Raw genomic sequence first — 12,681 nt, 5'->3', positions numbered from 1 at the left:
TACGCCATATTCATTTATTTTGAAACGGTGGGCGGCTGCAGGCCTCAATCAAAGGTGCACATCAAACAATTCAACCTTGTCTTGTAATGTCATGGCTTCTCCCTGCTTTTTGGGAACACTTACAGCAACATTAGAGGCGCTTCAAAGGGGCTCCACGGTGTGATTCAAGGTTTATGGGACTGCACTAAACACAACAAAAAATACGCGAGCGCTGCCAGAGATCACTTTTTTACTATGATAATGCAATTTATGGGACAGCCGAACAGCTACGCAGAGATGACTGTGTCACACGGCGTTTACGTGGAAACTCCAGCACCCGAGCTCACCGCAGAGGCAAGTGCTACAGCGACTCTCAGGCCATCTCCATTTACTCTGCACCTCTACGTTTCTCTAACTGCGAATGGCTCCACGCACAGTCTGCGAGTTGCAAGTTTTGATAAATTGTAACTTACTCACCAGATGTGTGTGTATTTTATGGTAGGAAAATCATAAAACAGACTAGTATCTACATATAGTTTATGCATTCATGACACTTAACTATTTCTTATTTTTTCTTATAGTTCTAGGCTATGTGGTTCATCTTTGAGTTTTTAAAAATTACCGAAAATCTCCAAAAAAATTTCCAATATATTTATTGAAAAACATTCAGGCCTAAGTGGACCTGAGCAGTTCAAGCCCGTGCTGTTCCGGGGCAGCCTGTCGTCAGCCGCTCCCTCCACGCCTGTCTGGCGGGGTGTCGCGTCCGCCCGCGCAGACACTCCGCGCTGCCCACGTCCCCTGCACACGCGCTGGTCTTTCGTGTCCCTGACCTTTGGCTCAGTCGCGCGTCCTGCTCCTTGCTCAGGACTGAAACCGTCTTCATGACACTTTCCTTGCTGGGTCTCCACGAACGCCCGTTCTTTCATGTCAGTTACTCCCATCCCTCAATTCCCAGAGCATCTCACTGCACCTAATGTACTTCCTTTGCGAGATACTTGGGAACGTTGCTCTCCGTGTCTCTTAGTAACAACAGCATCCGACAGCTGTTCCCATAGTAGCAAACGCCAACCGTTTACTGCGCAGTCCCGGCCACCGAGCCCCGGCCACCGCGGCTCGGCTCGCTGCGCACACGACGCCCCCTGCACAGAAGGCGCCGCGCAGCCCCCGCGCCCCCCAGTGTCACACTCGCTCCCCGAATGCCTGGGCCACGTCTTTGCCTTTCCCAGCACCTGGCATGCTGACTCACTTGGCCAACACTCTCAAATTCAGGTGAAATAGATTTTTAAAAGACAAGCTACTCATTTCACTTTTAGGCATATAACTAAAGCTGTTTTATTTCTTTAAGAAAATTCAGACGCTGAAGTGTATCCAATATTAACTCGCATGGGAACTGAAACAATCTTAACTGAAGTCGGTAATAGTAAGCCATGCATTATTTTAAAATATAATCTTAATTTTAAACCACTTGATTTACCCTTACCAGTAAGTCCCACTTTCTTCCTGCACATGAAACAGCGATTCTTTTTTTGTTTTGGTTTTTCAAGAGACTTGCTTTGCTCTTCAGATGGCTGCTGTACCGTGTCTGATACTGAAGCTGGCAAAAATAGGAAGGTGACAAAATTTAATTATTCAGTAAGACTTTCCTATCTGGGTGGTTGCTGTCCCTCATGCCACCCCCATGGGTCTGTCATTCAGAGGATAACAGAGGAATGTATCTATTTATTAGCATGAGAAGTGGTTCACACTCAATTACAAAGTTGTTTGTAAAATATGACGTCGCTTTTGTTGAATGTGTATATATATATCACACACATGCAGAAAATAATCTAGAATATATCACTGACACGTTAACAGTGACTCTACAAGGTAGATTACAGATTTTCTTTTTTTGGTTTAAAGTATATTTTCTAATTTTTCTAATAATTATATATTTGACCAATAAAAGACACACACAAAAATACTTGGTATTCCACGGGACTGTGCAAGGCAAGAGAGCCACATGCAAGCTCCTTAATATTGTCTGGGGTCAGAACTATTCCAATTTCTCAGAGAACAAGGGAAAAAAAGGTAAAACCAAGATTCAGTGGAACACTAAGCATTGTATATTACACATAAAAACATTAAAAATGTTAGAAATAAGATAAATTGATGCAAAGAAGCTTTAAAATGTTATAATTAAGATAATAAACTAAGGGTTTTATGTACTGAAACCAAGGCCAGATGTACCAAGATTCAGGTGAAATTACTATTCCTAAACCCTAACTAATGTGCTCACCCCCCTCCTGTTCCTCACCACCCTGGCCCCTTCTGAATGCTGCCACCAGAGTCAGAGTCTATGACATGACCTGACGCCGTATCTTGCTTTATAACCGCTAGTGTTTTGCTCTGGGTCAAATCATTAACCTCTCCGATTTCATCACCCAGGAACCCACTGTTCCACCGACCTACACTGGGAATACGCCATGCACCTCTGCTCACACCTCTACCTCCCCAACCTACTGCAAAGGACTTCCTTTCCTCCCTCGTCGACCTAGATCCCCCTCTTTTTTAAGGCCAAGACCCTCATTTCAGTTCTCTGCAGCTTCTCACTCTAATCACCCCTAACACCCTTATCAAATACTGGGGACCCCACGTGAGCCCCCTCTTCAATCCATGCTTCACACATTGCATATAATCATCTGCCTCAAGTGAAAATCGCATGATGTTCTCCCTAATGTTTAAAATTCTTTGATGGCTCCCCAGTAACCCTCCCAGCATAAAACCAGAGGTCCTTCAAGATCTTCCTCATCCTTTTTCCTCCAGCCTCATCTCTGCCCACTCCTCAATGCTACCCCATGCTTCAGCCATACCGAAGTACCTGCAGTTTCCCTGGACTCACCAAACTCCCACCTCTGGGCTCTTGAGTAATACTCATTCTATGTCCCTCTTGTCCCTCTCTTTACCTGGCTAACTCTAAATTTGTCTTTCTTGTTTAAACTTATATCATCAACTCCTACTACACTGCCTTGGATTGGGAAACCCTACTAGGAGCTCCATGCCACTTTTCACATTATTGTAATTGCCTGTTTGACTTAACCTGTTTAACTGAATTCCCCGAGGGCGGGAACCTGTCCTACTCATTCCCATTACCAGGGCCTGCCCCAGTGCCAACTACCATGTAGCAGGCACTCAATAAATAAATACACAGCTGCTGAACTAAATTACTGAGTTACTTGCCTACTGGATTTATGCGCCCCGTCCCCAACTACACTACAAGCCTGCTGAGGACAGGACAGCATCTTACTCTGTTGGAATCTCCAGCACCTCGCACAGTGCAGTACACAGAGGAGATGCTCAAACATTTGCTGTCACGGATTCTAACCTACTTATGTTAACACATTATCTCCTATTTTGACAATATACGACAAAAGGTAAAACACCATAAACTTACAAGTAAATAAGCACTAATGAAGAACTCTAAAGCATGATTTCTTCACCTAGACATGCTAAAGTTAGACAGCAGACAGTTCTAGTAATATGCTGTGAACATTTTATTTTTGAAACAGAATATAGACATGTAAAACCTTTTATTTTCAATAAATAAATATCCCTAGAATGTAAGCTCCATCAAGTCAGGGGCTGAATGTCTTGTTTACTATTTTATCCCCAACCCCTAGAACAGTATTACATAAGGTTTGACTATGTGTCCAGAGCTTAAAAACAGTTTAGCTTGCAATCAGAAATAAAACTAGTGCATTTATTATCTTTAAAATCTATAAGCCATAATATCTAACCTGTTCTCCAAAAACAGGCTGATATTCAAATAAACTAATATAAATAGTGCTATGATGGCAGTAACACTATCACAATAGTATATTTTTAAATGAACTGGTTTCACTACTGAGACAAACTTTGAATGGGACCTGGAAGTGGAAAAGAGTGAAAACGCATTCACCTGCCATGCACACAAATGCTACTGCATACCCCAACAAAGACATTTCACAGCTTTAACCCTGAAGACCTAAGGCAAATGGTTTCCTTTTAACTGAGGCACGTGTGCAATTTTAAAGTTAAGGCTATCTAAAATGTTATAAGCTAGGACTCAAATGCGAGACCAATGAACATCAATTACATACCCACGAGGCCAGGGTAGCCGCAGCTTACCTGGAACCAGTCGCTGACAGCCCTGAACTTAACAGTCGACAAATGAATTCATGGGCAAAACAATACAGACTTTGTAAAAGTCTATGACTCCCCCAAACTACCGTTTCCTCAGTTTATATGTAGTCCTAAGACCAAAGAACACCTCATCAAATTTTAGTTACGTAAAAAGGAGACAATTCAATCTTTAAAGGGGCCATAAGATGGCTTACAGGCCAGAGAACCACAATCTTACTGAACCTAAAGCCAAAACAAGGACAGTTTCCTCAGAACTAGGTGGGTGTTTGTACTCTGAAGCGAGCACTGGAATTGGAGGCTGCCTGCCTGTCCCTGAGTAACAGGTGGGCGCCCGTGTCGTACCCCCAGCCCCGCAGGTCTCTGTGGGAGGCCAGTGTGACGGCGTGCAGGCCGTGAAACAGACCGTGCAGCACTGCTGAACTGGGTTTCGGTGGCACCCCAAATACACAAAGGCCACTGGCCTGTACTACTGGGACACTTCACAAAGCACCAGGCAGGTAGAATCAGTTTACCCACATGGAGGATCACATTCAAGACGATTAAGGCCCTCTGCTCTGGGTCCTGTTAAAAAAAAAAAAAAAAAAAGAAAGAAAGAAAGAAAAGAAAAGAACAAGTGCACAAATATAACAGTAAGTACATAGAACTATTTAGTACCACCTCTCTTTGCGGCGCAGCCATACATACGGTGCAAGATAAAACTGAACGCTGACAGGGAGCCCCCACACATTGTCTCTGTGTAGCTAACTGGTCCCGGCAGTGGATGTAGTGCCTATGTAACGTAACACGTACCCTTTCCTCACAAGTCACGACAAACCCCATTCCGAAGCAGACAGCGTTTCAGGCTGGCGACTATTTCTGCTCCACTGCACACCCTGTGCTAATACAGATCAAGGATCAACAGACACTTACTTACTGAAACAAATGTGTCACTTTTACAATGAACCACTGGGACAGAATTCATTTGCCCTCTCTGGCCCTCATTTTCTCATGTGCAAAATAAAGGCTTGAACCAAATGAACTTTAAGCTGCTCCTAGCTCAAGAATTCTTTACAAAATGAGAAAATTTTAAATAGTCAAAAGAGAAAATATGCCTGTATTAGTAGCAGCATCCAAAATAAATTAGTCATATAATTTTATACTTTTTAGTAGACACATTAGAAACAGGTAAAATTAATATATTATTTCAAAATGTAATCAATATAAAAAGTTTTAAATATTTTACATTTTGGGAGTATTCAGCCTTCAAAACCCAGTGTATACATTATACTTACAGTGTAACTAGCATATAAATATGTGCTAAAAATCTCATTTTGGATTAGGTACATTTCAACAGCTCAATAGTTCCATGAGGCCAGTGGCCACCACCCTGGACAGAGCAACTCTACAGATGAGATCAGGTTCTGTAGCATTTATCTGTGGGCAAACAACTGTTAATTCATTTTCCCAAAACACTCTCACGCTGTCACCCAGGCTGGAGTACAGGGCTGCGATCACAGTCACTGCAGCCTCCACCAACTGGGCTTAAATGATCCTCCTGCCTCAGCCTCCCGAAGCGCTGGGATGACAGGTGTGAGCCCCACACATGGCAGCCAAAACATAGCTTGGTGTCATCTTAAAAAACCAAACCAAAACAAAAACAACATTCAAAATGATTCTTTTCCCTTCCCACTGATTAGAACCAAACACCTTCGTGATTTTCCATTATCTGGTTCCAAACAACCTTTCCAGCTTTAGTTCCAACACACATTTGTCTGAATGGGCCATTTCCGCAACTGGTTATCTCACTGTTTCCCAAATTTCACGTTTTTCTACCTGTGTGCTTTTGCTCTCACAATTTCTCCTCCAGCAAAAGCCCTCTTCAACTGTCTTTGGGGGTGGGGGATATAATTTACATCCCATAATATTCACACTTTCAAGTATACAGTTCAGTGGCTTTAGTATATTTACAAAGTTGTGAAATCTCACCACTATCCAATTCCAGAACATTTCAGTCACTCCAAAGCAGAGCCCCAAACCCATTAGCAATCACCCCCTGCTTCCACCCAGCTCCCGGCAAACACTAATCTTCCTGTGCGTCTGTCCTATTGTGGACATTGCATATGAATGGAATCATGCAGTAAGTGGCCTTTTGTGCCTAGCTTCTTTTATTTAGCATGTTTTCAAGGTACATTCATGCTGTGGTATCAGAATTTCCTTCCTTTTCATGGCTGAATAATATTCTAGTGTACGAATACCACATTTTGTTTATCTAATCGTATGCTGATGGCCAACTGAGTTTTCCATTTTTTGTTAGTATGAATAATGCTGCTATAAACATTTGTATACAAGTTTTTGTGTAGACATGTGTTTTCAATTCTCTTGGGAATTAGAAATAAAATGCTGGATCATATACTAATTTTGTTTAATTTTATAAGGAACTGCCAGACTGTTTGCCAAAGCATTTGTACGATTTTACATTCCTATCAACAACATATGAGACTTCTCCACATCCTTAACAACTTGCTATTGTTACTGAACCTAGCCATCCTAGGGGCTGTGAAGTAGTGTCTCATGTCTTTGATTTCCATTTTCCTAATGACTAATGACACTGAGCATCTGTTCATGTGCTTATTGGCAACTTGTATATCTTCTTTGGAGAAATGTCTATTCAAATCCTTTGCCTCTTTTTTAATTGGCTGTCTTTTTTAATTGGCTGTTGAATTATAATTATCCACGTATTCTTATCAGCTACATGATATGAAAATATTTTTTCCCATTCTCTGGGCTGTTTTTCCACTAGTGCCCTTTGAAGCAAAAAACTTTTAAATTTTGACGTAGTTCAATTTACCTATTTTTTCTTTGGTTGCTTGTGCTTTAGGTGTCATATCTAAAAACAACTGCCTAAACCAAGGCCGCAAAAATTTACACCTGTTTTAGGAGTTTCATAGTTTTAGCCCTTATATTTTTTTAGGTCTTTGATATATTTTGGGTGAATTTTTGCATATGGCATGAGGTGGGGAGGTCCAATTCACTCTTCTGAATGTGGATATGAGCTTGTCCCAGCCATTGTGGAAAAGATCATTTTTTTCCCATTGAATGGTCTTGGCACCCTTGTTGAAAATCATTTGCCCATAAATGTAAGAGTGTATTTCTGAATTCTGTTTTATTCCACTGATCTATATGATTATTCTCCTGGCAGTATCACACAGTCTTGATTATGCAGCTCGTATTAAATTGTGAAATCAGGAATTGTTAGTTCTCTGATGCTATTGTTCTTTTTCAAGATCGCTTTGGCTATCCTCACCCGTGCTTCAAGATCGGAAGTAGTACCTGATTTTTTAATGAGATTGTTCCCCTCTGATTGCTCCAAATCCATGCTGTGACAACTTAACTTTGTATGATGTCAGGAACCCTTAAGAGTTGGAAAGAGCCTCAACTTCTGGTTCGTGCTGCCCCCCAGTGTAGCACCCTCTGCACGTCCCACACGGGAACTCAGCTTTCCTAGAGTGTGTCAGTGATGCAGAGCTCACCATCTTAACACCATTTCCCTCCACTGTTGGAAAGCTTTAAAATTACCTCTTATTCTAAGCCTCCGAGACTCCCAAATCACTTTGGCATCACACAGAATAAGAATATACTTGGCAGTTTACAAAGCTCATTTTACCTCCATTATCTCAATAACTTTTAATGCCCTATAAAGGGGACATGCTTATCATTTTCCTTTAAAAGTAATGCAAATAAGACTCAGAGAGGTTAATACATGAAAACAGAAACTATGAATCCAAATTCCGTATTTTTTTGCTATGACCCAAGATGTGAGTGACTGAGAGATTAGCCAAATTTAAGCATGTTGTTCAAAAAAGGCAGCCAGCCAAGTATGATAGTTTTGGAGTATACCAAAACGCTTAAAAGTCTGTTTGTAAAAGCTAGCCTTTGTGAATTAGAAATCTGACTTACATTCCTAAGTGACACTATGTGAGGTACTATTTTTTTAAATTAAAAATCATAATTAAATGAGAAACATGCTGCAATATGCCAGATTCTCAGTTAAACATACAAGTTCTTCAGAGCGATGAGGCCAAAATGAAAGCAGTACCACCCACGTGGTGGCAGCATATCCTAATTATAGGCAGAATACCTGCAGGGAAAAAAGCTGTTCTGAAAACTCCAATGTAAAATGTTAGGAAATTCTGGCTTAGACACACAGCCGCTACTCATATACCCTCTTCCATCTGGGATGGTCTTCCTACCTACGTAAGTGTCCTCTGAGGGGAAGAAAACACACCTGTGTAGCTCGCCCACCCAGCGGACCCTACTCTGGGAACTGCAACAGGAACATACGTATCCACCACCCAGGCCCATAAGCAGCACAACTGCCCGTGGAAAGACGACTAGAGTCGGGTGCCTGGATTCTAGTTCTAGCTCATACGACCATATGATTGAATCAAACAGACTTTTTCTCTCTTTTCATCCATCTATTAAAACAGATGAGAAAATTTTCTCTGAATTTGTTCTACTGAACAAGGAAATCATCAAAAGTGCATGTAAGTATATGTGAATGTATTTGTATACAGTATATGTATCTATATACACACAAACACATTTATATTTGTGTATTGTTTATATTAAGAGGTATTTTTAATTCAACAACATAAAACATTTTTTAAAACTAGGCTATTAAAAAAAGATTTTACGTTGAAAACTAATCCTCTCTTAAACTCAGAAAAAACTTATACCTAATTTATCAAAGATTCTGCTATGTTGAAATTATAAATGCTAAGCTCTTTTAAAAGGTACTTAAAAGTTAATACTGGTTTAACCTGAAAGTCAGTCAAATTATAAGTGGCGTCTAAGTTTTAAAAACCTTCTACAATTTCTCCTAAGATGATATCATGACCTCGATGTGAATGAATGCACTCAGGCTGGGTGGAGAAACTACGCTCTTCTCCACATGCCACGAGTGGTATAATAAAAGCACGTCCTACTGTGATAGCTCACTAACCTCAACCTTTATTCTTTGTCAAACTTGCACAATTGCTACTGTATCCTTAAGCTTTATACATTTTTTTCACTACCAACATTCTAAAATTTGTTCTATCATAAGACATAAGTAACATTTTCAGGATTAGCAGCCTGTTTTCTTCCTAACTTCCCTCTCCCTCTCAAAACTGCTGCACAACCCTTGCCTCCTGAAGCTCTCCTTTGGCATCTGTGGTCTGAAACCAGCCAGGATCCAGGTGGCTGCTGTCTCTGCTCCTTCGCTGGCTCATCCTCCTGCCTGTTCCCTTGTTTTTAAACTCTCATTTTTCAACCTACGCTTGGCTGAGATTCCAAATCTCAGGTATAATACTGATCACTCCACACATTAAATGCCTACTATCCATCTACAACCTCCAAATGAGCTCTTTCAGCTCTGAAAGTTGGTAACTTCCAACTCACTGTATCTAAAATTTTGTCTGACCACATTACCTTTTCCGGCCTCCTTGTCTAAAGTGACCACACCTTTGCCACTCCAATAAAATCAGAAGCTCTGACACCACCCTGTCTCCTATCTCCCATGTCCAGTGATAACTGAGTCTTGGAGTTCTTTTCTTTTTTCTGCTTTTAAAATACTGGTCATCTCTGCCCTTCTTTAAATTTTTCTATTTAACTAAAAAAAAAAAAAAGTTGTTCATTTAAAATATTTATGAATTTATAATAATATGCTAGATGGAGTAGAATATTTATGTTGACCACACAGTAATCTTTTGCTACAGCAAAATCTACACAAATAGGCAAATTATGTCAAGTATCAGTTGGGCATGAAATCAAAGCAGGGAGAATTAGCTAGCTTATCTAAATTTAAAACTTAGCAACTAAAACTAAGACTGCCAGATTTATCTGTCACCATAACGTGAGCACCATGCACGATGCAAAGTGTCACTGGTCAGGCAGAACTGCACCTGCTCATCCTTGGGCTTGTCCTTCCAGAGTATCTTCCTCGGTTAATACACTGTTTCCACACACTGCTGGAACGTAACTAATCAAGCAGATATTATTTCATGGCCTCCCCTGCACTGTCTTTTCCCACTAGGAAAGCCTTCATACAAATACAGAAGTCCTCCTGGATCACTTTGCTCCAAATAATGCGGATACGAAAAGCACAAGCACAAGGAAGGACATGGGACGCTGTGATGCGGCCACGAGCAACTGCAGTGGCTGCCGCACTGTGAACCGCAGGCGGGGAGGGCGGGGACAGCCAGCCAGGTGGTACACAGCCTCTCAAACGCAGGAGACGCAGATGCCCCTCAGACCAGCAGCCCACTTTGCTTGGAGAGTAAATAGTTTTTAGATTAAACTGATCAAAATAGTAAGAGAATAGTCTAACACTGCCACATGGTCATCTAATTATATTACTCAAGCTAAACAAAATTTTGAATTTTAGATGTTTATGCTGATGAAATAATTACTTGTGCTAAATGGCTCCCAACATTTCAGAAAATTAAATACTTGAGGATATAAATTATTATGTTCATAAAGAAAATGAGTAGAAAAATATGTACTTTAAGTACGGAACTTTTTATACACGTGCCTGGGACAGTGTCTGGCCCACGACACTGACATGTTAGAACATGACAAAATACATGCGAGTTCATACGCAAACCTTGCAGATCTTCTGTCTCAGGTACTGCTTTGTCCACAGATGTACTGTCCACTTGGGAAGATGCTACAGATTCTGATAAAAGTGACTGATTTGATACAGGGCTACAAAAGCAAAAATATTTCATTTTAAAAGATGATCTTCACACATGAATATTAACTAAAGCGATATAGTATGAGTTTAACATATCTAAGTAGATCATTACAGTAAGAACACCAACATACATTTTCATAACTTAAACATCGTCACAGAGCTTTGAAACTAGAAACCAATTTGGATGAGAATTTTATAGCCATGGAAATAAAGCAATAGTATATATCCTTTGTGTATTTCAAATGCCACATGAATTCGCTAAATGAAAACTACCATGATAAAGACATGCTTAAGGAACCCTAATGCAAAGCTGCAAATGATATCTGGGCATAGCAGAACTGAACATCTCCTGTCATGAACTGGAAACAAAGAACCATAGTACAGAAACTTAATATATTGGTTCCTAACAGCAGAATAAAAATGAAACACATATTTCTGCATGCAGGCTTCTAAATGGTGTGATTTCAGAGTTAAAAAGAAAAATATGTTACAATACAAACAAAAATGAGTACTTCATCATGATATTAAACAAAGAGAATCTGTGACAAGACTATTTTTTTTTTAATACAAGGCAGTAATACTGTAAAATAAAACTAAAATTTAAAGAACAACATGCTTCAAAAGGACTTCAGGGATGGGTCAGGACATACTATGAGGAAGAAAAATAGAAAAAGAAGACTGAAAAGGTAATCTAAGACTTAAAACATAACTCCCCACCCAATATTGTAAAAATAAGAAAAAGCTTTTTCTAACTAGTTAATAATCAGACAGATACAATTTAAGGCCAGTTAATCGTAAAAGTGGCTTTACATAGTTTTCCTTAATAGAACAGACCAAAAATGGAACGTATTCTTTACTTTTCCTTAGCATTACAACGACGTTTCAGAGACCACCTCTTACCTTGGCTGCATCGATGAAGACGTGGAGTCTAACGGGGACTGAGCTGCTGGGACGCTGCCATCTGTGCCCTGAACTGGTAAAGACTCAGACAGACTACTGACAGAAGTCGCTGTAACAGTACCACAGTTCATATTAGTGACTCTATACCCAGGGCAGTCTAGGACCTTATCTAAAAAAAAAAATCAAGGTCAATTTTCTACAAAATATAGTATATGGATTTTGTTTTACTATGTAATATGTCAATTCATTACTTTTAGTTAAAAGATTTTTAATGCCTTACAAATGAAAAATATGTAAATTTTAACCAGAAAGGAAATTTAACAATACAAATTGTAAAAAATATAAATTGTTTACGTTAATAAACTAAACTCCTATTTCTCAGGATTAGTATCACCCAAACCTAACTCCTTTAATTCAGAAACATCTTCCAAGTGCTAGTATACAAATGAGAGATTTAAAATAAAAGATAATGTAGCAGTAAGGCAGACACAGGTTTAGAATTACAACCTGTGCTTAGCACACTAGGTTATATTATTTTCCCTGCATATCGTAAAGCAGAAATGTAGATGACTTAATTTAAAAACAACAATTTGTACTCATTAGATCTTAGCCTTAAGAAAATTTGGCAAGTTTCTAGTAAATGGTTGTAGTTTTTGGCTTGAACATGAAACAATGATAAGAAAGACCTCAGACAAAAGTTTAAATGAACTAAGTCATAGCTTGCACTTTCATTAAGCACAAAAATCTACGCCATTTTAGGCATTAACCTGTATGAGAACTATCTTAGATGAATACTTTTGACATTTCCCTTATGCAGAGCTTATATTCAGAATTTCCTCAGTTCCAGGAAAATCCTTTGCACAACAAAGAGGCATGAAAAACCCAAGTGAACTGGGGCTGAATGTCCTTTACTCTGAGTCAATCCGTTACCC

The 12,681-nt window shown here is 39.8% G+C and overlaps 1 protein-coding gene across 7 annotated transcripts in view; it reads right to left on the bottom strand.

Moving 5' to 3' along the window:
* ZFAND6 (zinc finger AN1-type containing 6) overlaps positions 1-12,681 on the bottom strand; it is a 68,419-nt gene that overhangs the window by 4,132 nt on the left and 51,606 nt on the right. For 4 of the 7 annotated variants that reach the window (XM_069466534.1, XM_069466532.1, XM_069466535.1 and 1 more), the window contains 3 exons: positions 11,750-11,858; positions 10,760-10,860; positions 1,460-1,573 (listed from right to left, as the gene is read on the bottom strand). In XM_069466534.1, coding sequence (XP_069322635.1) covers positions 1,460-1,573; positions 10,760-10,860; positions 11,750-11,858 — 324 coding nt within the window. The remainder of the gene's footprint in view (positions 1-1,459; positions 1,574-10,759; positions 10,861-11,749; positions 11,859-12,681) is intronic. The other 3 variants (XM_069466538.1, XM_069466537.1, XM_069466536.1) reach the window with 2 other exon arrangements.

Source organism: Eulemur rufifrons, chromosome 3 (genome assembly GCF_041146395.1).
Source record: "Eulemur rufifrons isolate Redbay chromosome 3, OSU_ERuf_1, whole genome shotgun sequence".
Taxonomy (NCBI): domain Eukaryota; kingdom Metazoa; phylum Chordata; class Mammalia; order Primates; family Lemuridae; genus Eulemur; species Eulemur rufifrons.
Note: the sequence above shows the minus strand (reverse complement) of the source record. Positions and strands in the feature narration are given on the sequence as shown.